At 40.2% G+C, this 22,491-nt stretch overlaps 1 protein-coding gene across 1 annotated transcript in view; it reads right to left on the bottom strand.

Moving 5' to 3' along the window:
* Positions 1 to 284: 284 nt before the first annotated feature.
* CCND2 (cyclin D2) overlaps positions 285 to 22,491 on the bottom strand; it is an 82,459-nt gene continuing 60,252 nt past the window's right edge. Inside the window, exon 5 of the mRNA XM_040345177.1 lies at positions 285 to 1,447. Coding sequence (XP_040201111.1) covers positions 1,292 to 1,447 — 156 coding nt within the window. The 3' untranslated portion in view covers positions 285 to 1,291. The remainder of the gene's footprint in view (positions 1,448 to 22,491) is intronic.

Genomic DNA, 22,491 nt, shown 5'->3' with positions numbered 1-22,491 from the left:
CCTGAATCTAGCCCACAGGCTTTTTGAGACAAGGGCATTTAGAGACAGTGAAAAAAAAACTCCACTACAATAACGTCCAAGAACAGCAATGATTTGGCCGAAAAAAATGCTTGATGAATGTAAACAAGCGTTAGCGAGTCTAACATGCGTTGACACTAGGCGCGTTTAGTGTTTGAATGTTAATTCATTCTAATGGCCATTCGTCATAAATCTTTGGGCTTGCTGGTGAAATGGCTTCCACAAGTAGCATTTTTTACCAAAGACTTTTCAAGTATGTTCTGTGGCCAGTGTTCCGTTGGTTATGTATCTACACCTATGGAAAACCCTGGACTAAATCAGGCACTCTCAGCTTCTTGCCGATATAAAAATCTAATTTCATAGACACAGCTGTGCCTTTGGTTGCCCCTTGACAAAAAAGTACAACCTGAATAGTTTTCACTGGACACAGCTGATACTCTAAAGGCCTAAAGACCAAAACGGGGTGAGTTCAATGACCTGCCTTACAGTCAAAAAGGTGGAGTTGGACGTGACCAAATTTGTGATCCACAGTAGGCTGTAAACCCCCTCTCTATGTCTACATATTCTCTAAGGAAGAAATAAAAAAGGTAAAAGGGGTAAAACAATGGTTTAAAAAAAATAACTGCCTTTAGGCTTGCAAAAAATAAAGCATCTTTTTTTTTTTCGGTAGCAGCTACCATAGATAGCAAAAGTAAACAAAAACTAAACAGGAGATTGAGAAAGCACCTCTCATTAGATAACAATGAAAACAGAACAGATCCCAATTTATCAACGCTCCAAAAATAGGAAAACTGCTTCAATCTCTTTAGGGATCCTTCTGATTTTCGGTCTCTAGAATCCATTAGTCTTTTGCTTTGCAATCTACACATGAAAAAACACACCACAAATAACTGCTCACTCCCTCTGTGACGTCTAGCGAGAGAGGTGTAAGCAACTACAACGTAAAAAAAAAAAAAAAAGGGAACATCTAAAGTTTTATCCCACAAATGCAGACTTACAATTTTCTAGCTAGGTTTTATGCTTACATAAGCACTTAATTTTAAACAATATAATAATAAAGAACAGCAATTATCAAATATATTGTGGGATTCCCTTCTAAATGGACACGACAGGCACCAAACACATAATAATTCTTTTTTTTTCTTTTTTTTTTGTATTTAAAATAGTTTTTAAATATTTTTTTTCCTAAGTGGGAGCAGATATAAACGGGTTGTTCTAAAAATACAGAACAAGGGAGAAAACAAAGAAAGACTCTTTCGCTTGGCGGGAGCCCTCACAGGTTGATGTCTCGCACGTCTGTAGGGGTGCTGGCCTGATCCAGTTCGTCCATGGTCTTAGACGTGTTTCTTTCCTGTGCCTGCTGTCTGTTTTGTCTAAGGCTGCTGACCAGCACAGATTCGATCTGTTCTTGACATGCTTTAAGGCAATCCTGCATAGTAAAATAAAAAAAACATATGTAGGTTAACAAAGCTTCAATAAAGCTGAACACCAAGCAAACAGCTAAATACACAGATAACGCACACACAAGAGTTGTTTTTATCAGTCACCAGATATGTTGATCCATTTCTGAGATTTACACAGCCCCACACACACAGCACAGGTGGATGACACCCCAAGACTACTGACTGGACAGTAAAAGAGCAGCACACTGATGAAGTCATCCCTCTGCCCATGGTCCCTTTAAGCATGTTTCTTGTCAACATATGAAGGGTTCCACATGTACTGTCACTTAAAGTGGAAGTAAACCCTCCTATCGTTTTCAGCCAAGGAACTCTATTTAATTTGCAACTGCCATGATGCTGTACATGTGACCTGTTATGAAACCAGCCATTGGATGGTTTGGCAGTTTGGTTGAGAGCACAAACAAATGTGACAGCTAGCATTTCCGGCATGCCGGGAATGTTAACTGTTTTTGTAACTATGAAATTGAAGGGTTTACTTCCACTTTAAAGGCTGGCTCCAACAAGGAGTGATGACGAGGTTCAAGGGGCATAGTAGCCATCTTAGAGCACATGTAAGAAAGCATAATAAGATTGTATGCAGAACACCTGATTGGCTCTCTGCCTTGCCCCTCCCCCTCCCAGTGCTGCTGCATAGGGGGCTGCAAGAGACTAGTATACCAGATCAAATTTAGGTACTTACACTGATTTTATTAAAAAAAAACATACATGTAATTAGGGTGACATAGATAATGCTCAAGGACTTGCTGCCTTTCATGTCTCCAAAAATAGGCGATTTAGCCTTGCTTGAACCCAAACAGCTCCCAGAGTTTCAGTAGCCTTTGAGAAAAGAACAACTGGACAATTAGGAGTCAAGGAGATTTTTACCACTCTATGTGGAGGGTATTTTGGTACATGGTATGTGGAAAAGTTATCTACTTTCTTGATGAAAATAGGTAAATCCCCCATAAAGTGGACCTGAACTAAATTAAGACTTTCTATCTTATAAGGAGCATATAGAAATGATAATTGTGCCAAAGCAGTACCTAAAAGATATATATTGCTCTACCTAAATTTACCCTGAAAACTAGCAATGCACTTCCAGCGGCTAAGGGCCAGATTCACGAATAATTACGGCGGCGTAACGTATCCCCTTTACGTTATGCCGCCGCAAGTTTTCGGCGTAAGTGCTTGATTCACAAAGCACTTGCCTGTAAACTTGCGGCGGCGTAGCGTAAAGCCGTCCGGCGCAAGCCCGCCTAATTCAAATGGGGCGTGTACCATTTAAAGTAGACGCGTTCCCGCGACGAACTTTCTGCGCATGCTCCGTTTGGAAATTTCCCGCCCTGCTTTGCGCAAAATTACGGCGCCCCAACGTGTTTTTTGAACGGCGACGTGCGTAACATACTTTCGTATTCCCGGACGTCTTACGCAAAAAAAAAAAAATTAAAATTTGCGGGAACGACGGCCATACTTTAACATGGATGGTCTAAATCTAAGCCATGAAATAGCAGGCTTAAGATTGCGACGAGAAAAACCGACTAGCGACGACGTAAGAGAATGCTACGAACGCGCGTACCTTCGTGGATCGCAGTAAACAGCTAATTTGCATACCCGATGCGGAAAACGACGCAAACTCCACCCAGCGGTCGCCGAAGTATTGCATACTAAGATCCGAAGGCGTACGAAGCCGTACACCTGTCGGATCTTAGCCAAAAGCCGTCGTATCTTTGTTTGTGAATTACAAATAAATATACGGCGCGGCAAATTTGAAAGTACGCCGGAGTAGCAGATACTCCGGCGTACTTTTTCTGTGAATCTGGCCCCATGTTCTTTGAGCCTCGTAGCTGTACAGTATATCTGCAGTGTGAGATCATCTAATATACTGCTGCCTCTGACTGCTAAACTTACAAGATTTGGTGTAAGATTTTTGTTATGTTGCTACTGTGCTGCTCACTGATCTTCTTGCTGGAGAGGAAGCTGTACCTCAGAACCTGCAGTGCAAAGATCTCCCTGCTTCTGCTTTATTCATTCTGTGGTTCTGAGCTTCCTCCACCTCTCCTGCTGCTCCTTAAATATTCCCCCACCAGTCATCAGATCCCTAGTCATCAGAGGGCAGCTCTAACATAAGGAAGCAAATCCTTCCCCTCTAATAAAATGGTCCCCATGACAGTGTGACATAAGCAGTGCAGAAAAAATAAGCCACTACCGGAGAAACGATCAGTCACAGTGTACTTAGTGGCAGTACTGGTGACTAGTTATTTGTCTTCTGCTTGCCTTTGTGGGCAGAACTTTCATACTTCAGGTTCTTGTTATGGTTACAGAAATTCCCACTAAGACCCTTTTCACACTGGGGCATTTTTCAGGTGCTTTTGGGCTGATAAATGCTTCCCCTGCAGCCCCAGTGTGAAAGCTTGAGTGCTTTCACACTGGGGCAGTGCGCTTGCAGGACACTAGGAAAAGTTCTGCAAGCACCATCTTTCCGACAGTGGAGGAGTGGTGTATATACCACTGCTCCACCACTTCTGCCCATTGAAATCAATGAGCAGTGCTGCTGAAGCGTCTGCAAAGCGATTCTGCAGGGGAACTTTGTGGGTGCTTATAACCCTTTATTCGGGTTAAAAGTGCCACACTAGCGGGCGAAAAGCGCTGCTATTACAGCAGTTTACTGCTATCGCCCCTTCCGCCCCAGTGTGAAAGTGCCCTTAAAGTCTAAAAACAAAGGATTCACAAAGCACTTACGCCGACGTATCTCGAGATACGCCGCGTAAGTGTAACTATGCGCCGTCGTATCTGTGCGCCGTGCCCACAATCTGAGATACGCCTAAAAATAGGCTTCCTACGACCGATGTAACTTGCCTACGCCGTCGTATCGTGGGCGCATATTTACGCTGGGCGCATTTGCCGCTCCCATTGATTTTCTATGCATATACGCAAATGAGGGAGATACCCTGATTCACAAACGTAGTTGTGCCCGGCGCATAATATACGCGGTTTGCGTAAGTCGTACGTCTGGCGTAAAGTTATTCCCCATATAGGAGGCGCAACTCATGCAAAGGTATGGACCATGGAACAGAGCCGTCGTATTTTACGTCGTTTACGTACTACGTGAATAGGGCTGGGCGTAGGTTACGTTCACATCGTAGGCAGTGATCCGTCGTATTTTAGGGAGTAGTTCCGACGTGATTCTGCGCATGCACACTGGGATGCGTCCACGGGACGGCGCATGCGCCGTTCGTTTTAAGTACTTCTATGGCGCTTGGTCCATCATTTGCATGGGGTCACGCCTCATGCCCACTTCCACCTACGCTGGATTACGCCGAGGAAACCCAGCGTAGATTTGAGAGCGAGTGGGAGCACTGGCTTCCTGAATACTGTGCGCTGCGTCGGCGTAGCGTATATTAGATACGCTACGCCCGCATAAATATGCGCCAATGTATGTGAATCTGGGCCAATATTTCTATAGTTTCTTATGACACAGGTATTTGCGATTACCATAACAAGCTCACATTTGCAGCATCTGAATCAAGTAATACACAAAGCATAATCGAATAATTAGATAGTTAAAGATATATTCACTTTTTTTAAGAAGGAAATGGCAACAATGAAGCTTAATCCCAACAGCATCCAGTTATTAATCCACAGACTAAAAGGGATTTAGGTATATTGTAAAAAAAAATACCTAATATTCTATTAAAATGCCACATAAGCAAGCCCCCTCCTGAAGAATATTCTTTTCTTTTCTACAGAACAATGTACATTTCTCTGAGCCGCTCTGCTAGGACCTTGTATTTCATTATGTGCCCTTTAAGTAGCAGTCCTACCTGCAATTATCTGTTTTTTTATAAGTCTTTTTCTGTACAAGTGAAACTGTTTAGGTTTCTTGTGGCTTTTCAAATCTGCTGTCACCCATCTCAGGGGTTGCTTGTCCTCTTAACCCCTGAAATGCTGGCAGCATCCCCGATGTATTGTGCTCCTGTGCTTGGAGGATTCTGGGTGCTCCAGGGGTTAAGCAGCTGACATGTTCTGCATCAACTTTCATGGTACAAGATAAATGGAATTCCACAGATTCTTCAGCATTATTTGAAACTAGAATGGATCTTGTGAACTAGCGTGGGAACAGTACTGTGTGCACTGCTCCCCAGACTGCTAGTTTAACAAAGATTAGGAACCAAGGGGACGGAAAGCTCTGTGTGTCTTGTGTTTCTTAAATATTTAAAGGGCAACTTCAGGCAACAGGTAGAAATCATTCACTGAGCGTCTGATGTTAGACTGGAATTACTGCTAATTTTCTTCACATAGATATAAACCCTAAATGAATGACATTTAGTTTTCTAAGTCACTGTATCATAAACAATTGCCATTTTCTCTTCTTTTTATCTCTTGTTGCTGCTGCAGCCTTTTTTGCAGCAATTTCTTGTTAACATTCACTCCAGTGATAGCTGCCTGACATGTCTCAGGGTAGGATTGCTGATGGTGACAACAGTTGACCATGCCAGTGTAATGTATGTTAAAATAGGCACTTGCAGCATTTACTAGAAGCTGGTGTGGTGATAACACAGGAAACAACTACCCTTTAACTGGAAGCACATGAGCATGGTTCCCTTTGTAGAATGGACAATTATTATTTAAATAAAAGCTGCAGAATTCAAAATATGAAACAACATGTTTTAAATTAAATTAACATATAAAGCTTATATGAGATTTAAGTAATTAGGTTTACATGTGCTTTAGGGCAGAAATTCCACTTGCTTTACCTCAGTATGAATTTTGTTTACACTACAGTAAGCATAATGCCGCGTACACACGATCATTTTTCGGCATGAAAAAAACGTTGTTTTCAAAAAATGTCATTTAAAATGATCGTGTGTGGGCTTCACATCATTTTTCGGGTTCTGAGAAACGACAAAAAAAAAAAAATGCGAACATGCTGCATTTTTTAACTTCGTTTTAAACTATGTCGTTTTTCGGGTTGTAAAAAATGATCGTGTGTGGGCTGAAATGACGTTAAAAACCTGCGCATGCTCAGACGGGAGCGCTCGTTCTGGTAAAACTACTGTTCATAATGGAGTAAGCACATTCATCACGCTGTAACAGACAGAAAAGCGTGAATCGTCTTTTACTAACACGGAATCAGCTAAAGCAGCCCCAAGGGTGGCGTCATCCGCATGGAACTTCCCCTTTATAGTGCCGTCGTACGTGTTGTATGTCACCGCGCTTTGCTAGAGCATTTTTTTTTAAATGATGGTGTGTGGGCAACGTCATTTTAATGATGAAGTTGGAAAAACATAGTTTTTTCTACATGCCGAAAAATTTCGTTTTTTTTTTATGCTGAAAAATGATCGTGTGTACGTGGCATTATTCGTTCCAGAAACATGCTTGTAAGCCAAAGCACTTGTATATCAAAACATTTTTTTTACAGGGTATAAAAGAGAAGAGAGGCACCTCTAAGACCGCGTACACACGAAGGATCGTTCTCATCGGTTAACCGATGAAGCTGACTGATGGTCTGATGTGCCTTCACACCATCAGTTAAAGAACCAATCGAGTCCAACGCGGTGACGTAAAACACAACGACGTGCTGAGAAAAATGAAGTTTAATGCTTCCAAGCATGCGTCGACTTGATTCTGAGCATGCGCGGGTTTTTAACCGATGCTTTTGCATACTAACCGTCGGTTTTGACCTATCGGTTAGGCATCCATCGGTTCAATTTTAAAGCAAGTTCGAAAATTTTTGACCGAAGGATAACTGACCGATGGGGCCCACACACCATCGGTTTGGACCGATGAAACGGTCCTTCAGTGCTTTTCCATCGGTTTTGACCGACCGTGTGTACGCGCCTGAGTGTAGCAATAAGTTGCTAAATGTTTTACCTTCATTAAATGTAACCATAGTGCTACACTTAGAGGCTCCTCTCTTCTTTTTTATACTCAGTTGTGACATGACGATACTCTTATATCCAGACATCGCTTGTATATCAAGGCAAAATGTATTTAAACATTTTGCTTGTCTTGCAAAACGCTCTCAAACCAAGTTACTCTCAAACCAAGGTTTTACTGTATTGTACTGCATTAGCATGCCTTGCATTAAAGCAGACCATTTGAATAGGCTGCTAAAATACCACGATGCACGAAAATGGGGTATATATATCATTTCTGGCAGCACACCTGTTAACAAGGTGCACTGGAGTGCCTTTCACAATGAATGGCACTGCAGAAATGTAAATAACAAATATTTTTGCACATTGTGTTACTGTACCGCAATAGTATGAGTGGGCCCCCACGTTTTTTATTAGTGTTTCCAGGCAGGGCTGCAACCTCCTGTCAAGATTCCTCTGATGCTATCAGTATTCCAAATTCTGTAGTGCCTGAAGCCTCGTACACACGACCGAGAAACTCGACGGGCGAAACACATTGTTTTCCTCGTCGAGTTCCTTGTTAGGCTGTCGAGGAACTCGACAAGCCAATTTTCTCCATTCCCGTCGAGGAAATAGAGAACTTGCTCTCTTTTTGGCTCGTCGAGTTTCTCGACAGTTTCCTCAACGAAAATGTACACACGACCGGTTTCCTCGGCAAAAAAATATCTCCCAGCAAGTTTCTTGCTGGTTTTTGCAGAGAAACTCGGTCGTGTGTACGAGGCCTCAGAAAGACACAAATATTTTACCCTATTGCTGTAGTATAGAGCCCCAATGAAGGCATACCAGTAAAAGAAGTCAGTCACTGCTCTTTACTTTTTTTGTTGGCCACAACGCCAAATGCCACTCTGATCCTCAGAAATCTAAAGACTTTGAAATCAACATTTAAAGGGGGGCTGATTTTATGAGTCCCTGGTAGCTCAGGGTCACTTTTGGAAAGATTTATTTATGTTCAGTTCCTCCATACCCTCCAAGCACAGCTCTTTACTGGGAAGATCAGTGTACTGCTGTTTCTTTGCCCCCTGCTAACACGCCCACTGCAGACCTGGTATCAGCCTCTTGCAGTCCCTGTAGACCCCTTTCACACTGGGGTGTTTTTTAGGAATTTAAGCGCTAAAAATAGTGCATGTAAAGCGCCTGAAAATGCCTCATCTGCAGTCCCAGTGTGAAAGCCCAAGTGCTTTCACACTGAAGGGGTGCGCTTGCAGGACGTTAGAAAAAGTTCTGCAAGCAGCATCTTTGGAGCGGTTTGCGAGCGGTGTATATACTGTTTTTCCACTGCCCCTGCCCATTGGAATGCATGGGCAGCGCTGCCGAAGTGCCTGCAAAGCGATTCGGCAGTGGCGCTACATGTGCGCATTTAACCCCTTCTAGGGGGGTTAAAAGTGCTCTGCTCCCACCCGAATAGCAGTGAATCACCGCTGAAACTTTACTGCCCCCACCGCCCCAGTGTGAAAGGGATCGTACAGCATGGCTGGCGTATGAGAAGCAGTCAATTAGTCAATCAGTTCATGTGATGACAAGAAGAATGCTAATAAGAAAAAACAGTGACAGAGAGATTAGCTCATCACTGTGCTACTTCTCCTTTAACTGTCCAATCAGGGGCTAGGGTGGGACCAGGAAGCTTAGACGAAGTGGACCAAATGATGCTTGCCATCAAACTGAGGACATGCAACAGTGGACAAAAATTGCAGGGTCAATCTTTGGAATGGGGATGAATATTGTAGAAAAAATTGGTTTTGATATTTTATTTTTAAATGGGCTTTTTCCATTTTATCGTGTTATTTTTTTGCTGGAGTTAAGCTTTAAAGGCCTACAATCTAGCCGTGTTTCATGAAACCACAGTTCATTCCCAAACTTTGCAAAACGCTCCATACTTTTTTAATCTAAATCTTTATAAGAAAAAAAAAAACACTAATATACATTTGTCACAACTTAACACGGCACTAAAACATTTGTTATACAGATTGCTGATTTTTCCTAACAGAAATTAAAAAATAAAGAAAAAAGTATGACAAATTCTTTCTGTGGTGAAGAAAAAATAACAAAAAAATGATTCCTCAGTTTCATCGGGAATTTCCTCTTGGAGGACAGGAAATGATCAGCATGAGCTGTATCTGAATTAAAAGTCTGCAAGCCTTTGCCAGCTTTTAATTGCTAAGCGCACACGGTTGTCATCAGAGTCGCTGAACTCTGGTTAAATGGTTGGGGCCTGAGTCTGCCCAGCGCATTCTCTGTGTGCCAAAGGTTTATTTTAAACCACACGTGTTAATCAGAGTGATCAGCCGTGTCCACAAGCTGAATTATAGCACATACACCGCCGGTGGCTCACACTGTAAACGCCTTTCCCCACTGACTTATTTCCTTGTCGGATGACGCGTCTTATGTGGTTTTAGTAGAATCTTCCAAAAACACCTATATGTTGTGTAGAGCTATACAAGTTATGTTTGAAGCACCCATGATGAGGGAATTGTAGTGAAGAGGCCAATAATGCTTTATCGTTAGATGTTCTTGAAATATACAGTATGTAGAGCTCAAACTTTTTGGGGGGGATAGAGTGGGAAAGTGTCTCCACTCTCTCTTTCTGCCCTATGATCACTCTCGCCGAGACAAAAGTTGATGTAACATTTTAAACGTTATGATTGTCACCTGGACAAGAAAAGAGGGCAGACTTTACAATAGGGTCACTTGTTCTAGTGACAACTATCAAAAAGAAGTTTTCCCAATAGGAAGAAAAAAATAACAGGGTTTTAACCAATCTCTCAATGCAAAGGTAAAAAAAAAAAAAATTTAGTTTTAGGTTTGGATGTAGGATGTACTTCTATTTCGGCTTCCTAACCATGTCAGGTATTCCTTTGGCAACATTTCTATACTTGATTATTCACATTATATTTTTAGAAGTTCAAAACTCCACCTACTATGGAAGAGCCCTGGGGCCATCATAAAAAAAAAAAATACTAAATTCTGAGTTTCAAAGTCAGAATTCTGAGATTAAAAAGACAGAATTCTGTGTTTCAAAGTCAGAATTCTGAGATTAAATGTCAGAATTCTGAGATTAAATGTCAGAATTCTGAGATTAAATGTCAGAATTCTGAGTTTCAAAGTCAGAATTCTGAGATTAAATGTCAGAATTCTGAGATTAAATGTCAGAATTCTGAGTTTCAAAGTCAGAATTCTGATATTTAAAGTCAGAATTCTGAGATTAAATGTCAGAATTCTGAGATTAAATGTCAGAATTCTGAGATTAAATGTCAGAATTCTGAGATTAAATGTCAGAATTCTGAGTTTCAAAGTCAGAATTCTGAGATTAAATGTCAGAATTCTGAGTTTCTAAATCTAGTAGTCTCTATTAGGAGGATTTTAGGAGCAATTAGCAATAATGTAGTAACACCCATAGACCATGATTCTGCAGACATACAAGTTTTGTGCTCTAGATATTGATCTGTAAATCTATTTTAGTTACAGCATACAGTATGGGGAAGCAGGCAGTGCTGGGCTCTCTGGTTCCTCTACTGTATTAATAGTTCCTCAGTTTGCTGTCATCTGCTCTAACATAAAGAGGGATGCTGAAAACGAGTGTATTGTCTGTCTGTGTGTGTGGGGGGGGGGGGGGGGGGATGACACAGCTTCCATAGATAACAGAACACAATGCACCCCAACTTTTAGGAAACATTGCACTGTTGCCCCAACAAGAGGGAATTGTGAGCACAATGTGTGTCTTTGTTCAGAACGGCTTGATCATAGCAATTACATGTCTGGACTAATTCTTACAGCAAATGGACCCCATATTTCACATACAAATCGATACAGGTATATAACTTGAGAATTAGCTCAATGCATAGGGTGACAGACTTGTGTTTCATATTTTGTGGGTTCGAATCCAGGAAAGAGCACAATTTTTTTTTAAGTTATATGTATATATATACATATTATTTTATACATTGCTCTTAGATTAAAATAGAGATGTCCCAATACCAATATTAGTAAATCAATGTATTGAAAATGTATATGTCTTCAAAAAATTAAGCTCTGAGCTGGATTCGAACCCAAAACTTAGAAACACAGAAGTCTATTACTCTAACCACTGAGCTATAACCCAAGTCATAATTCTCTACTGTTTTTATAGGTTTAATATGGGGTTCATTCTCTGTAAGAATTAGTCCAGACATGTAATTGCTATGATCAAGCCGTTCTGACCATAGACACACATTGTCCTTCTGCCTTCTAGCCATTCACAATTCTCTCATGTTGGGGCGACAGTGCAATGTTTCCTTAAAGTTGGGGTGCATTGTGTTCTGTTATCTATGGAAGCTGTGTCATCACCCCCCCCCCCACACACACAGACAGACAATACACTCGTTTTCAGCATCCCTCTTTATGTTAGAGCAGATGACAGCAAACTGAGGAACTATTAATACAGTAGAGGAACCAGAGAGCCCAGCACTGCCTGCTTCCCCATACTGTATGCTGTAACTAAGATAGATTTACAGATCAATATCTAGAGCACAAAACTTGTATGTCTGCAGAATCATGGTCTATGGGTGTTACTACATTATTGCTAATTGCTCCTAAAATCCTCCTAATAGAGACTACTATATTTAGAAACTCAGAATTCTGACTTTAAATCTCAGAATTCTGACTTTGAAACTCAGAATTCTGACGTTGAAACTCAGAATTCTGACATTTAATCTCAGAATTCTAACTTTGAATCTCAGAATTCTGACTTTGAATCTCAGAATTCTGACTTTGAAACTCAGAATTCTGACTTTTAATCTCAGAATTCTGACTTTTAATCTCAGAATTCTGACTTTTAATCTCAGAATTCTGACTTTTAATCTCAGAATTCTGACTTTTAATCTCAGAATTCTGACATTTAATCTCAGAATTCTGACTTTTAATCTCAGAATTCTGACTTTTAATCTCAGAATTCTGACTTTTAATCTCAGAATTCTGACTTTGAAACTCAGAATTCTGACTTTGAAACTCAGAATTCTGACTTTTAATCTCAGAATTCTGACTTTTAATCTCAGAATTCTGACTTTTAAACTCAGAATTCTGACTTTGAAACTCAGAATTCTGACATTTAATCTCAGAATTCTGACTTTTAATCTCAGAATTCTGACTTTTAATCTCAGAATTCTGACTTTTAATCTCAGAATTCTGACTTTGAAACTCAGAATTCTGACTTTGAAACTCAGAATTCTGACTTTGAAACTCAGAATTCTGACTTTGAAACTCAGAATTCTGACTTTTAATCTCAGAATTCTGACTTTGAAACTCAGAATTCTGACTTTGAAACTCAGAATTCTGACTTTGAAACTCAGAATTCTGACTTTTAATCTCAGAATTCTGACTTTGAAACTCAGAATTCTGACATTTAATCTCAGAATTCTGACTTTAAATCTCAGAATTCTGAGTTTCTAAATATAGTAGTCTCTATTAGGAGGATTTTAGGAGCATTTAGCAATAATGTAGTAACACCCATAGACCATGATTCTGCAGACATACAAGTTTTGTGCTCTAGATATTGATCTCTAAATCTATCTTAGTTACAGCATACAGTATGGGGAAGCAGGCAGTGCTGGGCTCTCTGGTTCCTCCATTTGCTGTCATCTGCTCTAACATAAAGAGGGATGCTGAAAACGAGTGTATTGTCTGTCTGTGTGTGTGTGTGTGTGGGGGGGGGGTGATGACACAGCTTCCATAGATAACAGAACACAATGCACCCCAACTTTAAGGAAACATTGCACTGTTGCCCCAACATGAGGGAATTGTGAATGGTTAGAAGGCAGAATGACAATGTGTGTCTATGGTCAGAACGGCTTGATCATAGCAATTACATGTCTGGACTAATTCTTACAGAGAATGAACCCCATATTAAACCAAAAAAAACAGTAGAGTTTTATGATTTGGGTTATAGCTCAATGGTTAGAGTAATAGACTTCTGTGTTTCTAAGTTTTGGGTTCGAATCCAGCTCAGAGCTTAATTTTTTGAAGACATATACATTTTCAATATATTGATTTACTAATATTGGTATTGGGACATCTCTATTTTAATCTAAGAGCAATGTATAAAATAATATGTATATATACATATAACTTAAAAACAAATTGTGCTGTCTCCTGGATTCGAACCCACAAAATATGAAACACAAGTCTGTCACCCTATGCATTGAGCTATTTCTCAAGTTATATACCTGTATTGATTTGTATGTGTAATATGGGGTTCATTCTCTGTAAGAATTAGTCCAGACATGTAATTGCTATAATCAAGCCATTCTGAACAAAGACACACATTGTGGTCACAATTCCCTCTTGTTGGGGCAACAGTGCAATGTTTCCTAAAAGTTGGGGTGCATTGTGTTCTGTTATCTATGGAAGCTGTGTCATCCCCCCCCCCCCCCACTCACACACACAATACACTCGTTTTCAGCATCCCTCTTTATGTTAGAGCAAATGACAGTAAAATGTGGGACTGTTAATACAGTAGAGGAACCAGAGAGCCCAGCACTGCCTGCTTCCCCATACTGTATGCTGTAACTAAAATAGATTTACAGATCAATATCTAGAGCACCACACTTGTATGTCTGCAGAATCATGTTCTATGGGTGTTACTACATTATTGCTAATTGCTCCTAAAATCCTCCTAATAGAGACTACTATATTTAGAATCTCAGAATTCTGACATTTAATCTCAGAATTCTGACTTTGAAACACAGAATTCTGTCTTTTTAATCTCAGAATTCTGACATTTAATCTCAGAATTCTGACTTTGAAACACAGAATTCTGACATTTAATCTCAGAATTCTGACTTTGAAACACAGAATTCTGACTTTGAAACACAGAATTCTGACATTTAATCTCAGAATTCTGACTTTGAAACACAGAATTCTGTCTTTTTAATCTCAGAATTCTGACTTTGAAACTCAGAATTTAGTATTTTTTTTTTTTATGATGGCCCCAGGGCTCTTCCATAACCTACTTATTGTAGTCGTGACAGGGAGTTCTGAGCTCTACCCACTTTTTATAGCCACTAGCAGGAATTCGGAATATCCCTGCTATATATTCCTGAAGAATTCAGCAGTAAAAGGAGGGTAGATTAGAGATTCCAGCAGGAATATCTTGCCATTGGACTTTCTGAGAGATATAACAAGATGGTCATTCTGTGAACCAAGGCATTAAAAGATTTAAAGCATACCTTGCAGTAAAATGCAAGTTCTGCTTAAACCGTCTGGGCCCCCCCTCTTTGCCTTAACAAATCACCTACTATGAATAGTTGTCACATGTATCTGTAAAGAAAAATGTTAGGGTTTATACTAACCCCAACCCCACCTCCACCTCCTGCCTGCAGTGCTTGGGCAAGGTTAACGTTATACTCATTCTGGCTAGATCTTAGATTATATAGAGCAGCCACAATCTTGAGAGAAGATGCTCAAACAAGGGACTGTCTTTTCTGAGATTTTTCACCTGCTCTGTATTGCCCAGAAATATTCCCAGAAATATGACATCATGCCCAGCAAGGGTAAGGTATCAATGAACGTTTTTCTTTACAGGTACATTTTACACCAGCTATTCTCAACCAGGGTTCCGTGGAACCATAGGGTTCTTCTAAGGGTGGCCAGGGGTTCCTTAAACTGTGGCTCACTGACATCCTCTCTGAAGGTATTTGCATAGTTCAAGGTCCGATGCCATTTCACAGAGCCTGCAGCATGACTGCAAGCGTGTGATTGTGGCTACCCCTGTAAGGGGGACGTCCTTGCCACTTACCACCACCAATGTAAAGGTAATTTTCCCAATAATCTCCTGATGGGCTAATCTACTGGGAGTTCCCTGAGACCTGAACATTATTTTAAGGGTTCCTATGGGGTAAAAATGTTGAGAAAGACTGTTTAGCATCTCCATTAGCTTATTTGAAAGGGGTGGGGGCCGAGGTAATTTGAGCAGACCTTGCATTTTACTGTAAGATCCACTTTAAATAAGCGCTTCAAGCTAAATTTTACATATGTAAGGAGATAGATATTCATTTTTAGTCTGTGCTTTAAGCATTTGCTTGAATATCTTTATGATAAACTCCTCACACCATCTAAAATCAGGCTGACAGTGGGAGTGCCTGCACTAACTGCAGAAATTGTATTAATGTTTGGACTAGGCTGGTGTTAAAGTATATCTAAAAGTCAAAACTTTTATTTTAATTTTCAATTTTTGAAAAGATTTAACCTTTTTTTTTTTTTGCTGTGTCCCAGTGGAGAAATTTGCCTTCACTTCTTGCTTTGGAGACCCAACCCTACAAATCGAAAAATTAAATCTCCTTTCATTTGCCACCACTGGAAGATCTCCCATCACTTCTTGACAAATAAAATAGGTTAAATATCCAGAGTGGGGACACAGACCGCAATACAAACCCTAATATTATTGCGATGAGGCGTGCTGCTGAATTTCAGCAAAAGTAAGCTTCACAAAAGTTAAACCAGACATTAATTTGTTTATAATCCCAAATAAAAGTGACCCATGATGAATGACTTCTTAATGAATTTAAATAAAATCTTATTCTGGACTTTATAAGTGGAGTTCTGCTTTTATTCTCTACCTCATCAGCAACAAAACCTCACAGTTCTGGGCCATCCTTAAAAAAAAAAAAAATATTTGGCTTAGATCAGTGGTCTCCAAACCCCTTGCTTACCTTAATCCGGCCCTTGGGGTACATTTCCTTCCACTGACACCAACAATGAGGCATAATTCCTGCTAATGACATCAACAATGGGGCACTATTCCTCTCACTAACACCAAAAATGGGGTGCTATTCCTCCTCCTGGTACATGTTTACTGAGGGAGGAATTGTTTTGCATTATTTACTTCCATTGATGCCAGGGCGATTTCTACTCCCAACGGCCACAGTCCAGCCCTCCAAAAGTCTGAAGGACAGTAATCTTGTTTAGAAAGTATGGAGACCCCTGGCTTAGATTCATTTTAAAGGCCTACGTCAATGGGCCTATGCCCAGGTAGCAAGCAATTGTGAAAATCCCAGGTAGCAAGCAATTGTGAAAATGACTTGCTAAGCTATTGCTAGACTTGCCAGGCTTCACAAGTTTGTGGAACAATTGCAGAAAGTCTGCATTACATGACTCCAGATCAACTTTTTCTTGCAAACATTCTGCAAGTCTGGTTCAGTTATGTTGCACAATAGTCATCCCACCACAGGGGTCACTGTGACTGAATTTTCATGCTATAGACTTGCAGAATGACTCATCACTGCAACTTTGCACTTGCTAGAAACTTGCCACGCAAATTTGCTACAAATTGAGAAAGTGTCAACTAGAACTTGTGCTTCAAGGGCCCTGCAAGTGTATGAGTTGCCAGTGATAATGTGCAACAAGTTAACAGAGTCACACATTTGTGGCAAGTTATCCTTGCTATCTGGGGTTATCTCCGAATTCGACCCATGAATGGCCGGCTTTAGCGAATGTGTTGATGGCATCTATTTAAGACACTTGTTAGACAATTGAGAACTCACTGACAGGTGCATTTAACCTGCAGTTGATTTCCTTCTGACCTGCTTCAACAGGATTTGCACTTACATTGACTTGTATGGGAATGCAAACCATGTCTAAAGTGAACAAAAGCCCATCAACATATATATACTTTATTTTTTAATAGAGAGTTTCACACACCTGCCTTACAATATGTCAGAAAACATAATGATGCTGTAAAGTGGGTGGAGCCCATTGTTGTGGCTATTTAACCTGCCAAGCTAAGGCAGGAGTACAGCTCTGGGCCTTCCCCAGGGACCACAAGAGGGTTAAACAAAGTGCATGGGAAATGCTATGAGGCTTCAATATCCTTTTCCAAGATCACAAGGAAAGCATGCGGCAGGGCCTGTGAAGTCGTGAATGTGATTTGCTTTCTCCTGACATTCTCAAATTACTGCTAAGTGCTTCATTATTTCACCGTATCACAGAGGCTCTGAAGTGCCGTGTTAACACAATTCACTTTTTTTTTTCTTTAAAGTTTATTAAGGTCAGCGCCACTATACAGACTGAACAAATTCATTCTTTCGCATCAGTCAAGCCTAGTCCTTTTGTGGGGACATTTAATTATTTTGTAGGGACATTTACTGCTTTATGTTACAGCGGAAGGCTCAGGCCCCATAAAATGCATAAAAAAGGGCCTGTCTTCTGTCAGCGGAGAGGGCAGCCATTTTGTCTGCTGAAAAACTTGACCTTGTGCATAAGTAGTTGAGGAAAAGCTGTGGTATAACCCATAGCAACCAATCAGAAGATGGCTTAGGCTTAACATTATATTATTATTACTATATTCAGCATAATGCATATACCATACAGTACATTTATTTATTTAAGATAGAGTGGGGGAAAGTTGAAATTTCTGTCAGGCCTTTTCTGTTACTCCAGTAGTGAACCGTTTCTCCAACATACAAGAACAGGGGGAGCAGCTGTCATTAGGAAAACATTTTCAGAAGTTTAAAAAAAAAATGAAATATAAAAAAAAATGTTGTGCCCACGTTGGAGACGTTTGCCCACATTTTGTGTCCAGACAGGAAATAAGGAGAAATGTCCCCAATAGGAAGACAGACCACACAAAAACCTGAAGAGGCTCTAACCGTGTAATGCGTAATTTCCAGAGTAATGCTTTTAAGTTAGCAAGTACTCATCTTCGCTCCAGAAATGCAACGTGAACAAGCTGCCCAACTAATGTTTACATCTTCTCCTGAGTGTGGGAACAATAGCAAGTAAATCCGGCAGGCTAGTTGTACCCAAGATGATTGATTGATCAACTTGTTCCATTCAGCCTGCCCATTAATGGTTTAAATCTCAGCCGGTCCCTGCTGAGCTGGCTGAGATTCGAACCGTCAATGTCTGGCTGGTCTTATGCCTCGTACACACAATCGATTTTTCCGGCGGGCAAAAGTCCTTTGGGAAAACCGAGAACCTGCTCGGTTGTTTTTTCCCATGTACACATGGCAGTTTTTTCCATTGGGAAAAACGGTCGTGTGTACGAGGCATAAGGCTGTGCTGCTTCTTCCTACCTCAGTCTATGTTTTGCTATACAAGGACTGCAGCAATCTAATGCTAAGTCAAATTCAGATACTTACTCTGATTGCATTAAAAATACATTTGATCTGGATCCGTACATATAATTTTATATATTCCTTTGCCCAAGTGAACCTACCCAGGACTCCACAGCAGGCTCTCTTGTAGAGGCCAGTGGAGGGGATTCTGGGATATGTGAGACGCCTAATCGCATTCATATTCATGGAAGCTAGGATATCCATTGCACGGTCCTGGAGATCACCCACGATTCCCTTTAAACACTTAAAGGCAAAATTAACTTGGATCACGATCAATGAACGTAGTATGGTGGTTATTCTTTCAGGATAAACAGGCCTACTTTGCGAAAATATGGAATCCCTGGATACCTTTTCCTAGTCTTTTCTCACCTTTCTCTTCACCGGATTTCTATTTACCCTTTATTCTCCTCTCTTTTATCCTCTCTTTTCTTCTCCATAATCTTGTTTAATTTCTAAGCCATTGTTGGTCCAGTGTGACCTCGGTACTAGATAAAATGTTGAAGGACTTGCAGAAGTCCATGCAATCAATAAGGTTACTGTTAATTACCTAATTTAAATTGAACGATAATTGTTCTGTCGGTTGCTCTTTTTTTCGGTAATGGTGCTTTTGCGTCTCAGGTATAATGTTTAGATTATATGTTACCAATGGCTCCAATACCTGACTCATGAACCTGTGGATACTCATAGTTTTGAGGGTTATTGAGCTGTGAAACGTTTTCACTCTTCTTGTCTGTATCCAGCTATGCTATGTACCAAGCTGGACCAAAGAATAGTCACTGTGCTGTATTATAATATATTCTTATGTTCTTATTGAAAACCTCAATAAAAATCATTGGAAAGAACAAATACATTTGATACTGTTTTAATAATTAAAGAGCTTCGTCAATTTGTGTCTTTTATTTCTGCCTAGAGTTTGGCTTTAATGTCAGTAAAATAAATTGCCAGTGTTTCCCAGCTCAGATAAACAAAACAATACAAATATATCCAAATGACTTTCTTTAGCATAACCCCCTTTTCACAAGGATGTTTCTCAGGCTAAAATAACTCCCAGCTGGAGTCTGCCACAATATATTTTTATCTTCCCAAAAATGGCAAATAGGGGAACTTTTATCATTGATATAGCATGGGAATATAAGGCAATATACTAGAAAAGAATAATAAAAAATGCTAGCGCTAATGGCCAAGAGTAAAGACTTTTCACTTGAATCACCCAATCATGCAAAAGTAAAAGCCTTTTTTTTTTCAAAATTCCCTAGTATGATTGGATATTCATTATTCAGTGTTAACACGGCTTCACCTACTAAACTCAATTAACTCTTACAAGTGAACAGCTTTTATTACTATAGTTATATATATTAGTGGGGTGATTAAACCAGAACTCTAGGTTTCCCTTTACTTTAAACAGTTTGTGTGGGTCAGCTTGACTCAAATTATTTCCATTGCAGAACAGTGTGGCCGCTGGGCATACTGTAACAGACTGTTGTGGTAGCTTGTGCTACATAGAATAATCACTTCTGTTATTCTGCATGGTTACCAGCCACTTCCTGTCTGTTGCTGGAAAGAGAGAGTCGCTTGTAGGGCATGTCAGCTATTGCAGATAGCCTTTTATTTTTTTTTCAATGAAGATAGGGCATTCTCTGATTGGCCATGGTAGAGAGGTGAGCAGCACATGATGTCACGTAAGAATAATAGAGCTATCACGAGGAAGATGCTTTTCCCATATCTGGAGATCCCATTTACACTTGCGTGTTTTAAAATCGATGGAAATGTATACATTTTACATTGCATCAACTCTCCTGATAACCCACGTCAGAGTGCACTGACATACGTTTCCACTGATTTCAATGGAAATGCATTAGGTGACAACGCTTAAAGGGTAACTCCACTTTCATGGGGAAAAAAATAGCAATTAAAAAAAATATATATACATATATATATATATATATATATATATATATATATATATATATATATATAGCATAATTGTGACACAAGTCATATTGTAATTGGATGTTTCTCTGATTGGCTTCTTGGTTTATCTGATTGGCCATGGTGGAGAGGTAAGCAGCACATGATGACACATAAGAAAGGAAGATGCTTTTCCCATATCTGGAGATCCCATTTACACTTGCGTGTTTTGAAATCTATGGAAATGTATACATTTTACATTGCATATCAACTCTCCTGATAACCCATGTCAGAGTGCACTGACATGCGTTTCCACTGATTTCAATGGAAATGCATTAGGTGACAACGCTTAAAGGGTAATTCCACTTTCGTGGGGGAAAAAATAGCAGTTAAAAAAAAATATATATATAAATATATATATATATATAGCATAATTGCGACACAAGTCATATTGTAATTGGATGTTATTAAAAATTACCTTTCCTTTTTCAATCTGCAGCTCTGTACTTATCTGTGAAATGCAATGAAATATGGCTACCTGGAGGTGTTCTGTAAACAGAATGTATACAGAATGCCCCCAGATACAGTGAGGAAAATAAGTATTTGAACACCCTGCTATTTTGCAAGTTCTCCCACTTGGAAATCATGGAGGGGTCTGAAATTGTCATCGTAGGTGCATGTCCACTGTGAGAGACATAATCAAAAAAAAAAATCCAGAAATCACAATTTATGATTTTTTAACTATTTATTTGTATGATACAGCTGCAAATAAGTATTTGAACACCTGTCTATCAGCTAGAATTCTGACCCTCAAAGACCTGTTAGTCTGCCTTTAAAATGTCCACCTCCACTCCATTTATTATCCTAAATTAGATGCACCTGTTTGAGGTCATTAGCTGCATAAAGACACCTGTCCACCCCATACAATCAGTAAGAATCCAACTACTAACATGGCCAAGACCAAAGACCAAAGAGCTGTCCAAAGACACTAGAGACAAAATTGTACACCTCCACAAGGCTGGAAAGGGCTATGGGGAAATTGCCAAGCAGCTTGGTGAAAAAAGGTCCACTGTTGGAGCAATCATTAGAAAATGGAAGAAGCTAAACATGACTGTCAATCTCCCTCGGACTGGGGCTCCATGCAAAATCTCACCTCGTGGGGTCTCAATGAAATCAGCCCAGGACTACACGGGAGGAGCTGGTCAATGACCTGAAAAGAGCTGGGACCACCGTTTCCAAGGTTACTGTTGGTAATACACTAAGACGTCATGGTTTGAAATCATGCATGGCACGGAAGGTTCCCCTGCTTAAACCAGCACATGTCAAGGCCCGTCTTAAGTTTGCCAATGACCATTTGGATGATCCAGAGGAGTCATGGGAGAAAGTCATGTGGTCAGATGAGACCAAAATAGAACTTTTTGGTCATAATTCCACTAACCGTGTTTGGAGGAAGAAGAATGATGAGTACCATCCCAAGAACACCATCCCTACTGTGAAGCATGGGGGTGGTAGCATCATGCTTTGGGGGTGTTTTTCTGCACATGGGACAGGGCGACTGCACTGTATTAAGGAGAGGATGACCGGGGCCATGTATTGCGAGATTTTGGGCAACAACCTCCTTCCCTCAGTTAGAGCTTTAAAAATGGGTCGAGGCTGGGTCTTCCAACATGACAATGACCCGAAGCACACAGCCAGGATAACCAAGGAGTGGCTCTGTAAGAAGCATATCAAGGTTCTGGCGTGGCCTAGCCAGTCTCCAGACCTAAACCCAATAGAGAATCTTTGGAGGGAGCTCAAACTCCGTGTTTCTCAGCGACAGCCCAGAAACCTGACTGATCTAGAGAAGATTTGTGTGGAGGAGTGGGCCAAAATCCCTCCTCCAGTGTATGCAAACCTGGTGAAAAACTACAAGAAACGTTTGACCTCTGTAATTGCAAACAAAGGCTACTGTACCAAATATTAACATTGATTTTCTCAGGTGTTCAAATACTTATTTGCAGCTGTATCATACAAATAAATAGTTAAAAAAATCATACATTGTGATTTCTGGATTTTTTTTTTTTGATTATGTCTCTCACAGTGGACATGCACCTACGATAACAATTTCAGACCCCTCCATGATTTCCA

Source organism: Rana temporaria, chromosome 3 (genome assembly GCF_905171775.1).
Source record: "Rana temporaria chromosome 3, aRanTem1.1, whole genome shotgun sequence".
NCBI classification, from domain to species: domain Eukaryota; kingdom Metazoa; phylum Chordata; class Amphibia; order Anura; family Ranidae; genus Rana; species Rana temporaria.
The sequence above is the reverse complement of the archived record's forward strand: the minus strand, read 5'-3'. Positions and strand labels throughout refer to the sequence as shown.